General features: G+C 34.2%; 1 protein-coding gene across 17 annotated transcripts in view; it reads left to right on the top strand.

Moving 5' to 3' along the window:
* Positions 1 to 22,008, top strand: part of CHD9 (chromodomain helicase DNA binding protein 9) — a 254,078-nt gene that overhangs the window by 179,224 nt on the left and 52,846 nt on the right. For all 17 annotated transcript variants that reach the window (XM_069082490.1, XM_069082491.1, XM_069082494.1 and 14 more), the window contains 8 exons: positions 6,518 to 6,713; positions 9,437 to 9,604; positions 10,433 to 10,612; positions 16,496 to 16,606; positions 18,512 to 18,708; positions 19,196 to 19,395; positions 21,192 to 21,351; positions 21,833 to 21,922. In XM_069082490.1, the coding sequence (XP_068938591.1) occupies positions 6,518 to 6,713; positions 9,437 to 9,604; positions 10,433 to 10,612; positions 16,496 to 16,606; positions 18,512 to 18,708; positions 19,196 to 19,395; positions 21,192 to 21,351; positions 21,833 to 21,922 (1,302 nt within the window). The remainder of the gene's footprint in view (positions 1 to 6,517; positions 6,714 to 9,436; positions 9,605 to 10,432; positions 10,613 to 16,495; positions 16,607 to 18,511; positions 18,709 to 19,195; positions 19,396 to 21,191; positions 21,352 to 21,832; positions 21,923 to 22,008) is intronic.

Below are 22,008 nucleotides of genomic sequence, written 5' to 3'. Positions count from 1 at the left end.
ATCAGCATTGCTGTCAAACAAACTGAGAACTTGAGTCTCAAATGCAGGGAACATAGGAACCAGTCTCACTGGTGACCTAAGGTCAATCAGGCTGAAGTAGATTTCTTAGAATTCTAACTATGAAAGTTAACTGATTACATACAGGTCTAAGCTTATGATGAAAGGAAGACTTATGTCATTAGTAGTTACCAAATCTAGGGAAACATACACATCATTAGTAGCTATTTATAAGATTTGGAGGGACACACATTATTGCCAAACTATGCCACTAACATCTTTATCTTATTACACAATAGCTTATATAATTACATTCAGTCACAAAATGAAGGCTTAAAACAGAATGGAGTTAGGTCAAGGCAGCAAACTTATTTTCATTGTAAATAGTTACAAAGTTTCTCCCCTTCCGCCAAATTCAGGGGTATGCTTTCCCACAAATACACCTAAAATTCAGAAAGGGGGAAGAATGGGCATGTGTTAGTAAGGCACACATATAGCAGACACATATGATCAAGGATACTCAGAACTCACAGGGCCTGCATGCCTTTTTTCTCTCCAGAATATCCTCACAAATTTCACTACCCTACTGTTCATCTGGGCTGGCTCTCTTTATAGAGCACGATTTTTCTGCTGGATTGGTCTATCAGATGAGCTACTGACTTCAGTATCTCAGCTGGAAGAGCCAATCTCCTTCTGGGATGGATCAAGTAGGTTACTAGGTGATTATGCTGGCTATCACCAGGCTCTGCTATAGCTGGACTGTGCCAGTCACATCACTAAGTGATTGCTAGCATTCACCAAGGTCTGCTGCTATTGTTGCTGCTGCTACTATGCTGCAGGGTGTTTTGACTTCTGTGCTTCTCAGGGTGCCTCTGGCCTCTCTTCACTGAGCAGCTGCAGTCTTTTTCTACTTTCACCTCCTGGTTGGTCTGGGGGGAGTACTTTTGCTTTCTTCCACTGGATTATACCTAAGCCCTTTTAGGTAGGACAAACACCCTTTGCATTTTGACAAAGATGAACTCTCTCAAAAAGCCCTTCCTTATGTAAACCTCTGGACATATATAGCTTTAGGGTGATTAGGTTTACTTCTGTATTCTATCTATACCTTCTAAATGCCTTTGGGAATCTTTTTAAAAATGAGTGACTAGGGATAAAGATGTAAATACTGCTTATTCCCTGAAGGTACATTCAATGAATTGCTGACCTCTTCATAGGCAATTGAGATATTCTTTCCTCCCTTCCTTTTTAGGATTGGGATTTAAAGGTTTTCTATCTGAAGACTCTCCCCTTCATCTTTCAAATTTTCTGTTGGTATGCCTTTGCATACTATCACCTTTTGCTGGAATATCTGGGAAAGCCCTCCCTTATTTCCCCTTATACATTAATTACATTAATTTATTAATTAGGAAAAGAGTCTGATTATTTCAGTTAATGGAAGTATGTCTCCAGTTTATCTTTGACGAACTGGAGAGTCCTTAAAGGAAATGGTTGAAGAGGGTCAGATATTTATATATTTAAAATATACAAATATTTAAATATTTTATATTTTATGTTTATTTAAACATAAAATATTTTTAAAATCATTCTCCAAGGGTTTGCAAAAGTTAAATGACTCGTGTTGCATTTGATGAAGCAAACTACCAGTTGAACTATTATCTTAGTTCTTAACCTTTATTCAGTTTTGACTGTGGAATTTTGTCTCTTGGCTTGAAATACTATAAATTGTAATTCTTAATTTCTTAGGTTAAAGAGATTTCCAGGGGCATAAGGGAATTCTGCCAATTTGGACTTTCCTCTTTCCAAGCAGAAAATTGTTTAAATTAGAATAATTTTAATTAATGAAATTGTTTTTGACAGGTTCATATCCAAAACATAGAGTACAGTTTAAAAAAAAAATTCTACAGTACCTTTTGTAGAAATAGGGAAGTCTGGAAAGGGATAGATTGCAAGATGGGGGGTGAGGAGGGAGGCACAGGGGAAAGTGGAAAAAGAAAATGAATTCTGGTTTAGGTACCTGAATTTAAGATGTCTCTGGGGCATCTGATTTGAAATGTCCAAGAGGCAATTGGTGATATGAGACTGAAGCCCTATGGAGAGATTTGTTTCAGGATATATAGATACAGAAATCATTGGCATAGAGATAATATATTAAGCCCTAGGAGACTATGCAGTCGGCAGGAGAAAGTATAAAAAGAGAAGGGTAGGAGCCCAAGACAGAACCTTACAACACTTTCGTAGTTAGGGAGCATAATATAAATTATAAAAAATATAGGAGACTGCTAAGGAAGTGTAACCCAAGTGGGGAGAACCATAAGATAGTATCATCAGAAAAGTCCAAAGAGAAGGAAGAAAGGTTGGTCAGCATTTTCAGATGGATTAGATAGGTTTTTGATGATGAGGCCTGAGAAATGACTTGTCATTTAAGAAATCTTTGTTAACTTTGGAGAGAGCAGCTTTTGTTGAGTTATAAAGTCAGAAGCCAGATTGCAAAGAATTGTTCAGTGTGTGGAAAGAGAGTGTAGACTGCTTTTTCAAGGAGTTTGGCTGTGAAAGGGAAGAGAAAGCATAATAGCTTGAGAGGATGATAGTGTTTAGTCAAAGTTGTTCTTTTGTTTTGTTTTGTTTTGTTTTTGTTTCTTAGGGATGAGGGAGACTTGCACATGTTTTGGACGAAGTAGTTAAGGAGCCAGTAGGTCCCCAGATCTAACAATCTTATTCTCCAGACTATTCTACTATATTTTAGCTGCCTCCAGACTCTGTTCCTGAGATCCCCTTCTCCCGTTGGTGAGTTCTTGTAACCTCCATTTTGGGGAAGGACTCCAGAGCACCCTTCCCTAATTCTCTAGACTCAGCCCACCATACCCCAACTCAAGTGCCCACTTTTCCTCCCTCCATTTCAGCTTCCTTTTTGTTTTTCCTTCCCCTATTAGAATGTTAGCTCCTTCTGGGCAGAGACTTTCTTTTTGCATATACTTGTATCCTCAGTACTTAGTAGAGTGCCAGCCACTTAGTAATTGCTTTAAAAAGGCTTGTTGACTGACTGGCTGATAAGAAGAGATTGAAGATGAGACAGAAAGAATGATTGAGGTTGTGAATTTTCTTGAAAAAACAAGAGAAGGATAGGATCAAAGGCACAGTAGAGAGGAGTTGGCCTTGGCAAGGAAAGGGGCCAAAAACTGGGAAATGGAGGAGGGAATTGGGATGATGTCAAGATGAAGGGTAGGATTCAATCATGGTTTTTAATACAGTAGATTTTTATCTGTTAAAAAAAATACACTAGCTTATTATGAGTGTTTTTGAGGCCAAACAATAGAAAATATCTTCTTTATCATGTAGCCTTTCATGTAATAGATTTTTAATCACCAAGCATGTATAAAGTGCCTACTATGTGCCAGGCCCAGTGCTAGGCCTCCTTGGACTTCCTAGACTCCTCACTATCTCTCATCCCTAATCTCCAATTTTTGCGAAGATCTATCAACTTTACGTTTGCAACACCTATCATGTACCACTGCTCAACTACAGGCTTTATCACCTCAAGCCTGCATTATTGAAATAGTCTGTTAGTAGGTCTGCCTGCCTCAAATCTCTTCACTCCAATCCACCCTCAATTCTGTTAATAAAGTGATTTTTCTAAAGCACCATTCTGATCATGTCACCCCCACTTCCCTGCTCAGTGAACTCCAGGCATTTTCACTGCCTGCCCCCCATGCCTTGAATGCTCTCTCTCCTCATCTTCACCTCCTGGCTTCCTTTGAGTCACAGCTAGAGTCCTATCTTGCATGGGACGCTGCTTTTCCTAATCACTCTTAATTCTAGTCACTTCCTGCTATTAATTATTTCCTGTTGTCCTCTAGATAGCTTCTTTGTACATAGTTGTTTGCATGTTTTCTTCCCTCATTTGACTGTGAACTCCTTAAGAGTAGAGAGTGTTTTTTGCCTTTTTTTGTATCCTAAGTACTTAGCATAGTCCCTGGCACGTAGTAGACACATTAATAAATGCTTATGGCTACTGACACCATGTCCTTTCATGCTACTTTAAGAGATAAAATACTGAATTGACTAACAGTTCTATTATGATCCCAGTAACTAAGCTTCTTTGGAGAATTCCCTTTAGAGCAGGGGTCAACAAGTTAAAATCCATGAACCAAATATATTTTAAAATGTAAAAGCCATTCTTAGCCAACCTTACACAAATAGGTGAGGGCCCTCCAACTGGAGTTCATTGAACCTATGCTATAAAGCCACCTCATTTCCAGATGCTCCATCCCTTTCTTTCTCTTTCTTCTCCAATGATTTCCTCATGCTCTGTTCACCAAGGAAAAGGAATCATAGCAAGAACCTTCTCTTTTACAATTCCTTTACTGATTCACATAAGGGTGATACTAGCTTCTTTCTGAGACTGAGAATTATATCCATATTAGAATTCAACAGAGAATTCAGCAAAGAAGTCAGAAGATCCTTACTATTATCCAAGGGATCACTAGAGATCTTTCTCAAAAGAAACTACTGATGACATTTAAGAAGAAACTTGTCTACAGTAGTACTGAATTGAACATGTCAGTTATGATGAATAATTCAGCTACAACATAACCAGGTCAAGAACTTATGGCAACAGTACCTCATCAAAGCACAACTGACTAAGGATGACCAGCTAAAGGATCTTAGTTTTAAGTGCTTATGGCTCACTGTAGCTTAAGTGAGATTTCCTTAGAGTGAATAAAAAATAATGTCCTTCTGCCTCTTGTCACAGATTTTAAAACCACACAGCTTATCTAATGTAACCATTTGAGGTCCTCTGCTTAACCTGTACTAGCATAGTTTATGTAATAAACTGAAAAGAACCATGCCATCTAATCTTGAAGTCCTCCATTTAAAAAGAGGGTGAAGACTGACAATGTCCAGACTAAAACAGCAGTAATCTAATTGAAAAGTCAAGTTCAAAGCCCTAGTCAAATCTCAGACCACATCTGTCCAAATGTTATGTGGTATTCCTTCTATAGAGTTCCCCTCTCCATCTAAGAGATTATAAAATCATCTGAGCTGCCTTTTTCCTTGCCTCAGAGTTTAGAGTAGTCTAAGATGACCAAACTCTAGCCATCATACCAAAATAACCTTTGGTAACGGAAAATAGAAATCCCCTGGTGGCTCAACCAGGGAGGATTTTCATTTTGGAGTAATGGTGGAACATTTGATTTCTTACTTCACAACCACTCTCCAATTGAACTGACCAAATTTTAGTAGTGCCCCATCTGGAGGACACACATATGAAAACTCATGCTATGAAGCCAGCTTTTTACTTCATATAAAATTTTTAAAAGGGAATACATTTTGAAATATCAAGCAACCTTGTAGTAAAATATGGAGCTTGTGACTTATTAAGCAGCAGGTGGTCAGTACCACTTTAAATAACATGAAACAATTTTTTAAAAAAGATTTTGTTATGTATTTGAACTCTTATTTAAATGAAATTTTTTTTGAAGACACATTTCTAGAAATTACACTCCTTTGTGTGGATAAGACCTAAAGATGAAATAGAATTAATGCCTAATCTGTTAGTGAAAAGTACTTTGAACTCAGTAGGAAAAACAAAGAAATGTCAAGAATACAGTATCCATTTTCAGACTATTGGGGTATTTTGCTTACATATTTACCTTGTTTCATTTGGTTTTTGATTACCTCTTAAATTTGCCTCTCAAAGTTATTGTGAGGATCAAAGGAGATAATATTTATAAAGCTCTTTCCAAATCTTAAAATACTCTATAAATGCTAGCCTTTTATTATTATTTTGGAATTTGCAACTTTGGTGTAGGTAATTGGAATATTTGACGTAGAAAGGAATGACAGGAGTTGTTTGATGCAGAAATCAGATATAATTCAACTCACTTTTCCTTTCCTTGTTTACAGTAAAAATAGTGTACATTTTAAAATTTTCATTGTGTGCAGGAAATAATAAAAAAGAAATTCATGTTGAAAAGGATTCCTCAGTGTATATTTTGTTTCATAATCATATCAGGTCAGCAAAGTATAGTTACCATGCATCACATGGTAGTTATAGACCTACAGTTTGGTTAGCTGGACCAAGAAAAAAATATTTACTGTGATATTTCACCTATACATCTAAATAACTGCATAGATGACTAAGTTACAAGCTCTAGAAGGCATGGAGCAGTTGACTTAAAATTCTTTTTATGTCACCCAGAGTGATTTATACAGATCCTTGCTTATAAAAAGCACTCAGTATCTGTGTGGTAGCAATGTTGTGTTAATAGATTGGATTTTCCATACCTTCTAAATTTTATTCGGCAGAAATTTACTCACCTCCTATTATGTTTAAGTCACTATTGTAAGTGCTATGGGAAGTAGCCATGTAAGAGTTCACAATCTAATGGGAAACATAACTTTCCCTAATTTTTAAAATTATACGTAGATCTGAATAGGAAAACAGAATTGCATCTGGGTAGGTTTATTTTCGTTTTGTTTATGTTATTCTTCCTGAATTTGTTGTTCTTCAACCTGACAGGTATCTCTATGAGCGAATTGATGGAAGAGTTCGAGGAAATCTCCGACAGGCTGCCATAGATCGGTTTAGTAAACCTGATTCAGATAGATTTGTATTTCTTTTGTGCACTCGAGCTGGTGGGTTGGGCATTAATTTAACTGCAGCTGATACATGCATCATTTTTGATTCTGACTGGAATCCTCAAAATGATCTCCAGGTAAATTCCATGATTAAGACAATTAAAGATTTTGAAAACACAAGATAGTCTGTGAAATTCTAATCTCTTTTATGGTTCCCATTTCCAACACAGATCCCTCTCTGTTTTTTGTTTGTTTTTTATTCCAGGAAATCTTTTTGCTAAATAAGAGAATTGAATTATTTTAATATAATCATGGAAACATTTAAATTATTAATCCTACTTGACTATATTTTAACTGATCAAAATGTATTTTCAGAGTTGAAAGGTAGACCTGTGATCTGAATAACTGATTTTTCAGAATAGCAAATTTTCCTAATGTGTTAATTTTTTCAACTTTTTATACTTATTCACTTATCAAAGTAGAAAACTTTATAATTATTCATTTTTACATAAGGATAAAATATTCCTTTTATTATCCCTGATCCTGGATGTGGTCAAGGATGAGATCTTCCTGGGTTGGGGCTCAACCATAGCACCAGGTAGGATTTCCTAGGAAAGCTTGTGACTGGATAGTAAGTACTCATGTGGGAAAGGACCAGAAGCACCAAGTCAATCAATAATAGGGTGTGATTTTCTGAGCCAGTCAACCAGAATCAAGAAGTATTATTCAGAAACACAAGTTGCCACCAGAGTTTTTTATGCAAGAAAAGAACTATAGCCTTGGTTTAGGCAGAAAGATCCGATACCACAAGGACAGTTCTCAGTTCATCAGAGAGTCCAAGATAATTTGCAGCATGCAGCTTCTTGTGGGTACATATGTATTTTCATGCCCCCTACTATGGGAGGACCTTGCTTTCTAATTTTCCTTGAATTAGCTTTAGTTGAGCAGTCCTGTCATGTTGTGAATAAGCATTGCCCTCTACCCTCTTTATTCAGAATTAAAGTTCATTCAAATAGGCAGATTGCTAGCATTTTCAGGATCAGGCCTGTCTCCATGAACCTTTTGGGTTTTGTTGAAGATTCTCAGGGCTTGCTTCTCCTTCTTCAGGCTCCTTTGCTTCTACCTTTTTCCTCATGGCAGAGGGCTGATTATGTGGTACTGACTGCCTGCATCTTGAGCCTTAAGGAACTAATTTCCCCCTCCCAGTTTTAATTTGGTTTCAAGCATAACAAAAGCCAGATATAATGTGCACAAACTGTTTTTTTGCCAAATAACAGAAAATTCAGAACATCAATAGAGGATATTAAAAAAGAACTTTCTGGAAATGTAAAGGGAAGTATACCAGAGCACAGGAAGAAAAGAAGGTTGTAAGATAACATGTATAGGGCCAGATAAAGAACAAAAAGCACACCAGAAATTTTTCTTTACATTTTGCATAAACTTGTTGAGACTATAATAGTAGTTAAAGAGATTTAAACTTAGAGGGAGTTGTTATTTTATTCTACATATATAATTATAGATATACTCTGTTTAAGATTAATTTAGAAATAAGATCAACTCAATTATTTATTCTAATTTAGGGTAATAGGGCCATGGATTGCCTGAGTTGATAGATGTTCTAAAAATTACTCAATTTTGACTTTAAAATACTTAACAACATATTTACTTTGAAAAATGATTGTTTGGTGTTCAAACAAAATAAAGAAACCACACTGAAAACCTGATGAGATGCTGGAAAAATGTCTACTTTTTTTTGCGTTTTTTTGTTTTGCTTTTTGGAGAGGGGAGGGGAGGGCAGTTGAGGTTAAGTGACTTGCCCAAGGTCACACGGCTAGTTTTATGTTAAGTGTCCGAGGCCAGATTTGAACTCAGATCCTCCTGATTTCAGGGCCAGTGCTCTATTCACTGCGCCACCTAGCAGCTCCAAAATATCTAATGTTTTAACCCATTCCCACTAAGGAATAGGAATCATCTCTCTTTGACTAACTAAGAATTTGCCTGGCCTTACACCATCCCTGGAGTGAGGCTAAAAATGTGGGTTTTATATAACTTCTTCATATGCAAAGTAAATACAGGCAGAGGAAGTTGAAACTTCAACAAATTAAATAGATAAGTGTTAACTTTAAGCTCAGGAGCAAGATATATGGTGATATTTGTTCAAGAACAACGAAGAATTAACTAGTGATTTGGGGAAGATATTGTAAACGTTTTAAAATTTTCTAGTCTTTATCTGCCCATTTTCCTAAGTTCCATATGTTCACTGAAGATAAAATTTTAAGCCCTATAGTGAATTACATTTAAATTTTCCATCATTTTCATTTTTTTTCATTCTTCACAAAAGTTAAGTCCTTACTTATTCAGATAAACCATGATTCTTCCCCTCCCCACCACACAGAGGTGGATTGAAATACATTAAAAGGATGGTTGACAGTTGGCCATTAGGAATTTTAGTGAGAAATTGTTTGAGATTATACAGAGTTTCTTGATAGCTTTTGAGAGGCCATCAACAAAATCTTTCTATTCATTAAGACTTTAAAAATTGTTTAAGTTGATAATAAAACACTACTTTCTATTTGTTTTATTGATAACAGCACTTCTAAGATTTTATATAGTTATGTACAATATCAACTTAAATTTTGTCTTGTTAATTGTTATTCAGTAAATCAGTTTCTCATTTTAGATAGCTACTTAATTGAATTAAAGTAAATTAAATTAAACACAAGAAGTGAATTTAAATTTAAATAATTTGGTAGGTTATCTAAAATAACATATAAAACTTCCCTTTTTAAAAAAGATCTTTCATTGTTAAAAGTATTTTTGAAACTAACCTTTAATTTTTTTATTTTTCCTTTATTCCAAGGCCCAAGCCCGATGTCACAGGATTGGTCAAAACAAAGCTGTCAAAGTCTACAGATTAATAACTCGTAACTCATATGAGAGAGAGATGTTCGACCGGGCAAGCCTAAAATTGGGTCTAGATAAGGCTGTATTACAGAGCATGAGTGGAAGAGAAAATAGTGTCGGTGGTGTATGTAAATTTTCAAGTTCTCTTGCTTCATTGGATTTATTTCTGTAGTTTTTTAGAATATATAAAAATTATTTACTTTAAGTATCATTTGCTATTACAACATACTGGACACTAATTTAAATTTTTCATAAGAGGAGAAACAGATTTCTTAAATTATACCAAAATACTGCGGTTTCAGCCTTTCTTCAGTTAGGTTTAACTCTGCATGATTCCAGTGCTTATGAACTATAAAAATGTCTTTCTGACTGAGGAGTTGTGTTATCTTTTCAAATCTTTTACATTAATACAAAATGAATGATATAGGCATTGTGTGGTTTATTTAGTTATTGTTATCTTTAATTACTTTTATCTAATACTTGTTTTTTTCTTTTAATTACTCTGTTAGAGGATATTTTTAAATTATTCAAGTAGAGTATTTCAGATGTATAACACCGACAATATGTTAATGTCCAAGCTTTTTGAGGGTAGAAAGTTCATTTACTATTGGAATAGTTTATCATAAGCAATATCTTACACATCTTACATTATAGAATCTTAGTACTAAAAGCTCTTTCTGTTCTTTTCCCTGTAAAGAAGAATTTATCTAAGTCATTCCAAGCATTTCTTAAAGATATTCAAGAAAACAGAGCCATAATCTTACTTGGTAATCCCTTAATTAATAGACCACACCTTTAGGAAGATATTTCTTATATATCCAACCCATAGGATTTAAGACTGCCTTCCATTGTTTTCTTTGGCTCAACTAGGGATACTGTCTAAATGTCTGAACTTTTTGAATCTTATGTTCACTCAGAAAAACACACATATATTTATTTATTTTGCCTATAGATTCAGCAGCTGTCCAAAAAGGAAATAGAAGATCTACTTCGAAGGGGTGCATATGGTGCCATTATGGATGAAGAAGATGAGGGTTCTAAATTCTGTGAAGAGGATATTGATCAAATTTTACAACGTCGCACAAAAACAATCACAATTGAATCAGAAGGAAGAGGCTCAACATTTGCTAAGGTAGCAGTGAAACCAGTTTATAAAGATTTTGTCTAATGAAACTATTAACTTTTTGTTCATATCTCTTTGCTGCTTCAGAAGTTGATCAGATCATCTACTTCATGCTTAAATACGTTCTAAAGTAATATTTGATAATACACTTTCTTTTTTCATATACTTGGCATTTGAAAATGGATATGTTTGATATTTCTAGACATTAATTTAAAATAAAATATACTGCCCACATGTGTTATTAAGATATCCTCTTTAGATGTAAATAGGAATGCCAGCTCAAAACAACTTTAGCAGAGTAAAGATAGTTTTGAGATTGAAGTAATTCAGAAATTAAAATATTCATTAGAATTATGTAGGGTGAGTATAAAATATTGGTAATAATATGGCAAGTTAATCTTAAGTAACTATGTTACAGTTTACTTAGTTTTAAATTATAAGTTTGGTGATACAGCAGATAGAGCACTAGGCCTGGAGTCAGGAAGACCTCAATTCAAATCCAGCCTCAGACACTTAGTAGTGGTATGACCCTGGACCAATCACTTAACCTTTGTTTGCTTCAGTTTCCTTATCTGTAAAATGAGGAAAATAACAGTACTATACCTCTCTCCCAGGTTTGTTTTAAGGATCCAGTGCTGTAGTAATTTTTTTTTTTTTGCCTTTTGGAGGACAGTTGGGGTTAAGTAACTTGCCTAAGGTTACACGACTAGTTTTTTTTGTGTGGGTGTTAAGTGTCTGAGGCCCAAACCAAACTCGGGTCCTCCTGACTCCAGGGCCAGTGCTTTACTCACTGTGCTACCTAGCCGCCCCGTGTTGTAGTAATTCTAAAGCCCGTAGCACAGTGTCTGGCACATAGTAGGTGCTATATAAGTGTTAGGTATTATTATTGTGGTGGTGGTGGTTTCTTTAAATTGCAAGACTTTAATATCTTCAAATGAAGTATAACTAGATTTCCACCTCTAGTGTTCTGGGAAGGAAAGACTTTGAAAAAATGTATAATCTAATGCAGGAGATTTTTTTTGTGAAGTTTGAATTCAGTCAAAGGACTGCACTTGAGGACCTTAAGGGTCACGTGTGTCCCCAAGGCCTCAGGTTTCCCACCCCAGAAGCAGTATTATTCTATTCTTATGCTGCAGATATACATTTATGCATCATGCCTTAATTAGAATAGGGATTTCATAATTCCCTTTTCCATGGTCCCATGGTCACTCCCCTCCCTCCCTCTCCCCCCCCCCCCCCCCCCCCACTCCACACACACAGCTGGTCTAGTTAGTGGAGCTCTAGCTTTACTCACTTCTGGTTCTGAACATTCTGAGCAAGGCATGCCCTTCTCTGAGCTTCAGTGTTTTTATTTGTTAAGTGGTGACAGTAATGCAGCCTGTCTCATAGATTTGTGAGGAAAGTAATTTGTAAATCTAGAACTATGTAAATGTGCATCATTTATTATTGTATATCATTCAGCTGCATTGTTTGTCACCTTTCTCCTTCCTTCCTTCCTTCTTTCTTTTATTTTCAGTACTTTCTCTGACTATAATGTTCTTCATCCCTCCCTAGATTCCTTCTACCAATCTCCATGATGCAGGAAGTACAGATACTACACCATATTAGTGTCATTAGGCCAAGTTGTAGGAATTTTCTTGACTTTTAACATCCCTTCAGAAAATTCTTTTCCTATCCCAGCTATATATACAATATTCAAAAGCTATTTCCCATATTCCACATCTGTGGTGAAAGTGAAAAGCAGGCAGTTTAAAATCTGGGATTTCAGGGATGTCTCTGGTGTAGAAACTCCTCCACAAATACAAATCAGCCACTTTTCTGCAACTTGTTCTCCTCTAGAGTGTTATCTAAGGCCCTGAGAGGTAAAATGACTTTCCTACTATCCCACTACTGCTATGTGTCAGAGACAAGGTTGGAACTGAGTTCTTCCTGCTAACCCTCTTCATATCTGTATACTGTTAACACTATTATCTTCAACAAGTATTGATTCAGCATTTGCTAAGTGCCAAGAATTAAGCTAAATGCTAGAGATACCAAGACAAAAGTGAAACACTCCCTGCTCTCAAGTTACTTACATTCTAACAAGATAGACATGTACATAAGCTTTAGTCTTAAAATTAATTATATGATTTAATTTATACCTTATTATATTATAGACCCTAGAATTTATAGCTGGAAGGGACCCGAGAGCTCACCTATCCAAATGTGGTCATTTTATACATAAAGATGAGAAAACTAAAGTTCAAGGAGGTTGATTAACTTGTCCAAGATTACGCAAGTTTAATCTAATGATACTGAGATTTTCATTGTAATTATAACATAAAACCATATATGGTATTGTAAAACATTTGATTTGATTACTGTGCATGATTCCATATTGTACTTGCTTAAATGGTGAAGTGATTCAAGTATGGACTATGATGAGGTTGGTATATGTCAATACTTAAACATTTAAATAATTGTGTTCTTTTAAAATTTGATCGGAAAAATGCCGATTATAGAGTCATAGGTTATAAGTTGTAATTTTTACCCCTTGCCCCAAAAGTCAATTCTCTTCTAAAGACTTTGAGGGGAAAAAGTTAATTTAAATACAAGGAAAAAGAAAAGGAAGAAATAAGAGGAGAGCTGAATCTAGGCATTAATGGTTGAAGAACTTTTCACTGATGGTTAAGAATACTAGAATTCATTTGGGTGCTCTGATGCCATTTGCTCATGCCCTCCATTAACAGGTAGATACTCAGAAAAAAATTGGCTGATTAAAATTATCTTTACCTCTGGGTTGGCTCCTGCTGAGATGATCTCTGAAGTTAAATACTTTTTTACCTCTGGAAGGAATACGTACCTAACTCTGAGTTGAAGATGTTTTTCAGGGGAAGGGGAAATAATTTTTAGAATATATTTTAAACCCATATACTTAAATATTCACTGAATAAAATTTAAGTATGTACATATGAAAATCACAGTGCTTTATAAAACAACAAGCTATTTAGGCATGTTCTTTATCTCCTAAATACTTGACATCTAAAACCTATTGTTGAAAATTTCGTTTATAATTGAATATCCCTTATACCTTGTTTTGATTTTTTTTGGTTCCTTAAAAATTTGTAAAAGCTAGTATTTTTTATGTGCAGTCAGGGATTTTTTTTTTAATAGAATATTTTTTTTGATTTTTAACCTCTGGTGTGGAGGGAGGGGGACCTAAAAACAGCTTAATTTAAAGCAAAGTAAAACATAAAACAATATGGGCATGCTGCAAATTGCTTATTTGAAAGGGCCATTCTATGAAAACAAATGGCCCCTACTATCTTTCTGCTGCTTTCTGTTGTAGGAAGATGGATTTCACCATTTAAAAGTCTTCCCTTGCAAATAATAAAGGGATTTAATGATTGAAGGAATTCATTTAAAGAAATATGATTTATTGGGAGCTAGGATATTAGAATTTAACTTTTGGAAGCAGTCGGTAAACCAATACTTGATGACATCTTCCCACTTACCACAACAGGTATTTTAATTTCTGTAGGCTTTTATCCATTGTTATGGTCGTAGAGAATTTTTTGAATTTTTAAAATTAAGATATCTGTCAGTTAAAAAGATAATTCCCTGGATTAGCTAAAAATAAATAAATTAAATAAATAAAAATAAATCTAGTGATCCTCTCATGGTGTACATGTCATCATAAATGGATTTGCATAAAATCCATTCAATCTAAATTGCAAAATTGAGTTTCTCTTGAGAAATTACTGTTTCATCAGGCAATCTTATATCTAGTAGCAGAATAAGAGAAATTAGCCCTGGTGACATATATGACATAGATTTTATGACAGCAACCAGACAGAAATATATTTTAAAATTTTGGTTGCTTTATTTGAACTGTAGTGTTAACTTTCATTGTGGCCCTTCATGTTAAGTGGTCCCAAATCATTTAACTCAAATGATCATTTACTAAGATTACTAAGATTTAAGTGACATATATCAGTGAAACTTCAATATGAAATAAAATCCCCTGAGATGCATTTAGTACAGTTTTCTCTTGGTTCAAAAAATTTAGAGATGTGCATTTAAAAAGATGTGCAGATATTGATGTGTATATCTTCACTCATTAAACTAGAAATTCATTTCATAATCAATAAAGTTCTTATTAAATATTCAAGTTATTTCTTATATAGAGATATAATTGTGTTACCAGTTGTGACATTCAGTCAGCTTAAAAACATTCATTATATTATAGTGAGTTTTCATGTTTTCCATATGTCTGTTTCAACACAGAGTGATAGTGTCATTTTGGCTATGCTTTATAGTTTACTTGCTTTTTTTTTTTTTTTTGGAAGGAGCAAGGCAGGGCAATTGGGATTAAGTGATTTGCCCAAGGTCACACAGTTAAGTAAGTGTTATGTGTCTGAGACCGGATTTGAACTCGGGTCCTCCTGACTCCAGGGCTGGTGCTTTATTCACTGCACCACCTAGCTGCCCCCTATGCTTTATATTTTAAAATGTTATAACTTTACTACATAAATTAGAATTTTATTTACATATATATAATAACATTCAGAGTTTTAAACTTTTATTTTTTAAAATGTAAAACAGTACTTTTACATAGTTCTATATTATTGTAAATTTCTTTCCTAATGCAGTTCAACAAGATGTATTTATTAAGTGCCTACTATGAAGAAAGCACTGTTATGTCACTAGAAAAAGCTTAAAAGTTCTTTGATGCCTATTTGATCAAAATAAAAGTTTCTCATATTTCAGTTTCATGGATGACTTTACTAGTGATGTGCAGAGTTTTCCAAATATCCCTTTACTAAAAGTGATAGTTGCAATAAATAAAGGTCCTTAGTAGTACAATCTCATAGGACAGTGGTCTTATAGACATGTTAATTTTTAGAAACAGTATTATATATGCAAGCTTAGATTTAAGCAAAAGGCTGTAGTGTTTCTTTTTTGAGTTACAATTTTGCTCATACTAACTTCCTAAATGTGAAATTAGCTTAAATTCCATTAAGAAAAAGAATTGTCTTTTTATAAATAGGGAACTTTTATTATCTCTAAAACAATTTAATATGTAGTAATTAGGCATGATGAGAATAGATTGCAAATTTCTTTTAATCTACATTCTTTGAATATCATCTTATGGGAATCATCTCTTAACAATATTGCCACAGGAGTTGGAATATTTTCTGGCACTTTTTTGTTCTGTTGTTCTAAATTAGACTGTCAGTTTCTTGAAACTTTGACTGTCATATGTATAACACCCTTCAACTTTTCCATGCCTTGGATTACTTGTTCTTATATTAAGAAAAAGTATGAATTATAACATAAATTGTTATCATATTCTGTGTATTCTTGTAATAACTCAAAATCCTGTCCTGTTTAGGGAATAAATACAATGATAGTTTTCATTTTCATTTTATCTAACATTTGACTTTTTTTTTTTACAAAGTTCTTCTTAAAGTCTTATGAAAACAAAATAGCAGTTTTCAACTGTGATTGATGGTTGTGGTGTGTGAGGAAATTGAACTGTTTTGAATTTATTTTTGTCCCCTTTATCAGTTACTATTTTGAATGAACTACCATGAATGGATCCCTACCTCATGCTTACCAGAGGAAAGTTGTGTTCTTTGTTTACAAAGAGCTTAGAAACTACCCAGTAGCATTAGTGTAAAATAGTGGCCTAAATTGGTGGGAAACCCTCTACCCTAAGAATAATTTGTATTTTGTCCAACATACTTCATGTGAAATATTTAATAGGCAAGTGAATATACTCAGAGTCCAGCTCCTGAGTAGTGGTGGACTTTGATGTCCAAAATAAACCTGAGGAGATTTTGTTTAAATATGTCATGTAAAATTTTCCTATCAATATTAATAGTTAAGAGCTATCATTTTGTATTTCAGGCAAGTTTTGTGGCATCTGGAAACCGCACTGATATTTCCTTAGATGATCCCAACTTCTGGCAGAAATGGGCAAAGAAAGCAGAAATTGATATAGATGCCATCAGTGGCAGAGTAAGTATTCTATTTCCTCCAAAATGTTTCTCTTCTGAGAGTACAGTGCCTTGAAATGATTAATTTTTTGGTTACTTCTATCAGTTTTTGCATAAATATTATGGAGAGTTCATTTTCATTTCCTCAGATTAAGATGTAGCAGCTTAATGCCTCACCGTACAATATCTTGCAGGTACTGCCTAGTAAGCTGTTAAACTTTTATCATGGACTTGGTAGAGGAACAATATGTCTGTTATTCAAGGAATAGCTTAACTAAGCTCAGGTTGGCACATAGGTAATGTTTTGGAATATGGTTTGGGGGGGCAGGGCAAGAAGGAAGAGCAGCAACTCATAAAAACTATTCAATTAAAAACCCGTAACATACAAGGCAATATGCGTGTCATTGGGGACATAAAGACAAAAATAGGACAGTCTAGGCCCTCAGCTTACATTTTATGGGGCAATACCATACATAAATGGATGTTAAGTACGAGGTAAAAAGGAAGGAAAAAAAGTGCTAACAACTGGAAAGACAAAGAAAATCTTTACAGAGAAGGTGAGTACCTGACCTGAGTCTTGAAAAAAGATGAGAATTCTGGGTAGTGGGGGAAGAGAGTGCATTGTAAGCATGGGAGATGGCATATGGAAATATACAGAAGTAGGAGATAGTATGTAAAGTATCAGGGACATCAAGCAGTCTTGAGTGTTGGAATATAGGTAAGTAATATGAAGTAAGAATGGAAAAGTAATAGACTACTGAAGGTTTTGAACAAGGGACTTTTCAGACTTGTACTTTAAAAGGAGGATAATTTTGGCACCTATATGGAGAGTGGATTGGAAAGAGAAAGGCAATTAGGTTACTATTACAAGTGAGAGATGATTAGGACTTGAACTAGGGTAGTGGCCATATTAGCTGAGACAAAGAAAAGGACAAATTCCATGGAAGTAGAATTAATATGACTTGTTAGCTGTTCAGAAATGAAGAAGCATGGGGTCGGAAGAGGGGAATGTGAAGGAAAGAGAGCAGTTTAGTATGATTCTGAGGTTACAACCATCCTCTTGGACATGGAGGAATTTCAGTCTATTACTACAGTCAAGAAGTTACCCACACCAATAATTTTTCTTTTTCATCTTGAAATTCTGAAGTAAAATAATGGTTGCAGAATAAGTACTTGTGAGTTTAAATTTTGTTTCTGCTAGAGATTGGCATTGTATTTTCTGGAATTATGTAAGATGTGACTCTTACAAAGGGGTAGAGACTAGACCTAGGGTTTCATTACCATAGGAGCTTGCTCCTCCTAGTTTAGGAACAGTTCTCCTGTCAGCACTTTTACCTCAAGCACCAAGAGATTAAATCCTTGCCCAGAATTATAGTCAGTATGTGCCAAAGGCAGAATTTGACCTTTGGCTTCCTGGCTTAGAAACCACCTCTCACTTCACTAAAGACTTCCATCTCATCCAGAAGCTCTTTGCTCACTTTTCTCATTACTGTTCTCTTGGAGATAGTTCTTTGTGCTACTATTGAAACCTTCCATTAATGAAATTGCAAGAAAGTACAGAAGGAGAAATAAAAATAGCTTAGAGAGGTGCTTTTGATTTTCCCTCTTTGCTCCTTGTTTTTACTATTAGAGTCAGAAGGATAAGGGGGGAAAGGATAGAATTGAACTTGTGGAATTTAAGGATTGCCAGCCATTTTTTATACTTGTCCAACAATTGTATGAATCCAAATGAGCTGTATCCAACTTACAGGTACTGGGTAAGTCCTACCCTTGGTCAAAAATAGTTAATATCCACTGGGAATAATTCAGGAATCTCTAATATTTGAGCAGTTATACAGAAAATGCGTTGTTGACAAATCACATGTAAAAATGTTTTAAGTTGGGAAAAATATAGGGAACCTAAAGTAATGTCTATTTAATTTTATAGAACAGCTTAGTTATTGACACTCCAAGGATTAGAAAACAAACAAGACCCTTTAGTGCCACAAAAGATGAATTGGCTGAATTGTCTGAAGTTGAAAGCGAAGGAGACGATAAGCCCAAACTCCGTAGACCATGTGACCGTTCCAGTGGCTATGGAAGGACAGAATGCTTTCGAGTAGAGAAAAACCTGCTAGTTTATGGGTAAAATATATTCTTTATGTGTATGATCATTATAAGTTATATGCACTAGTACATTTTATTTTGGGTGGAGTCAATAAAATTTGTTTAAACATCTGTGCTTTATGTATTTTAGTATCTGAGTGGTAAATATTCTTAATATTATTTGAAATAAGTGAAGTACAGCTCTCAGTTGATCCTGATATTTATTCAGTAATCCAGAGTAGAAATTCATTAATCACAGTTTTAAATGGTTCAAGAAATTATATCAAACCTGTGTCAAGAAGGGAAAAAATTTTTCTGGTGCATTGTAACTAAAAGTTAATATAATAAAATATAATATATAATTATATAATAATATAGCAGAATGACCAAATATTTGCATTTGTTTACATTTGAAATTCTTTGCTTATACAATTCTTTGTTTATTTAAAATTTTAGGGTCATTTTTGATTGGTGGGATTTTTAAAAAATTAGACTTTGATAATATATTAATGTGCCTTTGGACTAGGTGGGGTCGATGGAGAGAGATTCTAGCTCATGGCCGATTTAAAAGACAATTAAATGAACAAGATGTGGAAATCATTTGCCGAGCCCTTTTAGCATATTGCCTTGTTCACTACCGAGGAGATGAGAAGATTAAAGGTTTCATATGGGATCTCATTACCCCTACAGAGGATGGCCAGACAAGAGAATTGCAAAATCATCTGGGTAAAGAACATGCCTTTTTAATATGACAAGCTAAACCAAACCAGTTTAAAAAATAGAACTTCTATAAATGTGGTTCAATGCAAAAAAAAAAAATAGTGTAGGTGTTATAGTTAGTGATGTTGTGTAGGTGTCATAGTTAGTGATGTTTTACACACCACTTACCACTGTGATCGCAGCTTACTCACACTCCTCTCTGCTTCAGTCTCTGTGTACTTTGAGAATTATTGTTCATCATTCAACCGATTAGTATGTTATTGTAAATAACTGGTCACATAAATAAGGTGAATAAATTCACATTTTTAAAAGTGCTTTTGTCTTCAAATAAGATCATTAAAGATATATCTTTCTAATCACAGTTAGCAGTATTAAGAATTATGAAATGATTGTGTCAGTTTTATTTTAAAAAGCAGTGTTCCATGCTCTTAAACTTTGCCAGTAATTTATGGTTACAAATTGTTAATAAGAAATATTAAACTTTATAGTTTTACCTCAATAATCATAACTTCTTCATATTTTGAGCAAACATAGTGATAAGTAAAATTTTGTAATAAATAACAAGCTTTTATGCTTCATAGTAAAAACAAATCATTTCAATTCATACATATCAAGATTAAGAACAGAGTTTCTGTGCTGCCTTGAAAAACAATGATGTACTTCAAACTTGTCTGTAAAGAACTCCCATCAAGTTTTCAAACATTAGATGAAGAAGATATTACTATTTTCCCCTTTAGTTATCATACATATAGACTTTAAAATGTTGCCATGTCTATTCTGTGCAAATTTTTGCCTATATTAGACAGTAAGACTTTTAAGGAAAGAGAATGTGATTATTTTTACTTTGTATTCATAGTTTATATATAAAGTATTCTCACAGTTCATAGTGTTGTCATATCAAATAGCTAATGAGCTTTAATAAAGATTGATTAAATGAATGAATGAAATTGCCAGAGTAAGTGAATCTCTGGCAATCTTAACAAGCCTTAGTTGTTGATATACTGGAAAGCTTTCAATTTAAGCTACTTAAAAATATGAACAATAAGTTTTACAGAAAAAAAATGACTAAAGTAAAATTAACTTAATCAGCAGCTGATTATTCCATCTGAGTACTTTTTTGTTGTCCATTTGGCTGTCTATGGTGCTTCCCCACTACCTTATTTTAGCATTTCTCTTAGGATATCTATGTTTTAATTATCCAGTATTACTTTGACCCCATCATTATGGCTTTATCTATCCAAATAACTGCGCAGCAGTTTTAGAAGGCACATTACCAAAAGTCTGGTTGTCAGGTGATGAATTCACAGCAACTCTTAAAAACCATCAACAGAGGGGTTGCTATCTGTATATGTTACTTCATTTTTCCTTATAAAGTGAGTGTTTGAAGGCACTTAGAAAACATTACACTTCCAAGCCAATGTTAGCAGAGAAGGGAAAAATCCTTTCATGAGACCAGATAAAATTCCTGATAGCTTTTGAGGAAATTAATAACTTTGGTGTATTTGATATTTAATTTGAATTCCAGAGAATTATTAAGTACAATAAAAATATTTCAAATGTAGGCTTTTACTTAGGTTTAAAAGAACTCCCAGCTCGAAAGGAGCTTTATAATTCTCAATTTTTACCAGTCCAGGAAGTATCAGGCTAAAGTCTAAGAACTATCTCCTAAATTCTTGAAGAAATTTGCACATTCTACACAGACTTCAAATATTTTCTTGGAATTTTTAAGTTGAGAAAATATTTCAAATTATGGAATTTCTATAAACTATCATTTACTCCCCTTTTTTTCTCATTTTACATAGGCCTGTCAGCTCCTGTCCCCAGGGGCCGAAAAGGGAAGAAAGTGAAAACTCAAGCAAGCACATTTGATATCCATAAAGCAGAATGGCTTCGAAAATATAATCCTGAGCATCTGCTACAAGATGAAGGCTATAAGAAACACATAAAACATCATTGTAATAAGTAGGTAGCTGTTTCAAATAGTTTTTTAAAAACCTACTTTATCTTTATAATTGAAGTATCCTGTAAAAATACTAGTCCATAGTGAAGAATTAACATGACTTAATGAACATGTCAGACTTGACCTGAGAGTTCTTTTCTGATCTTACGAAGGATAGTCAGGCAAATCACTGTTCTCTATATCTCTATTTTCTAATTCTGAAATAGGAGCATATAGTAAGTACCTCTCATTTGCTATGTAATCTTAAAGGTTAAATAATTACATTCCTCAATATCATAGAGATGATATGATATGATATGGGAAAGACATTTAATTAAAACCAGATGTTACTAGTTATTTTATTCTTAGACTTATAATGAAAGGCTAACAGACCTCCTTAATTTTAAAACACATAACTGTTCATTTTATTGTAATAGACCTTTTTAGAAATATACCTAATGGGAAGCTAAATAGTCTTTGTATTTCTATACTCTTTGTTTTTAGGGTTTTGCTTCGAGTGCGGATGCTGTATTATTTAAAACAAGAAGTCATTGGTAATGAGTTCCAGAAAGTATTTGATGGAGTTGAAGCAAGGTAAATTAAATTAATCTTTCATATTTTTCATTTATGTGGGTAGATGTGATTTTGAAGCTTTTCATTTTTTGAAAATAGAAGATGAC

The sequence above is a fragment of the Petaurus breviceps genome, unplaced genomic scaffold (genome assembly GCF_028583685.1).
Source record: "Petaurus breviceps papuanus isolate PSGF00001 unplaced genomic scaffold, PetGlider_PUasm1.0 171, whole genome shotgun sequence".
In the NCBI taxonomy this organism is placed as follows: Eukaryota; Metazoa; Chordata; class Mammalia; order Diprotodontia; family Petauridae; genus Petaurus; species Petaurus breviceps.
The sequence above is the reverse complement of the archived record's forward strand: the minus strand, read 5'-3'. Positions and strand labels throughout refer to the sequence as shown.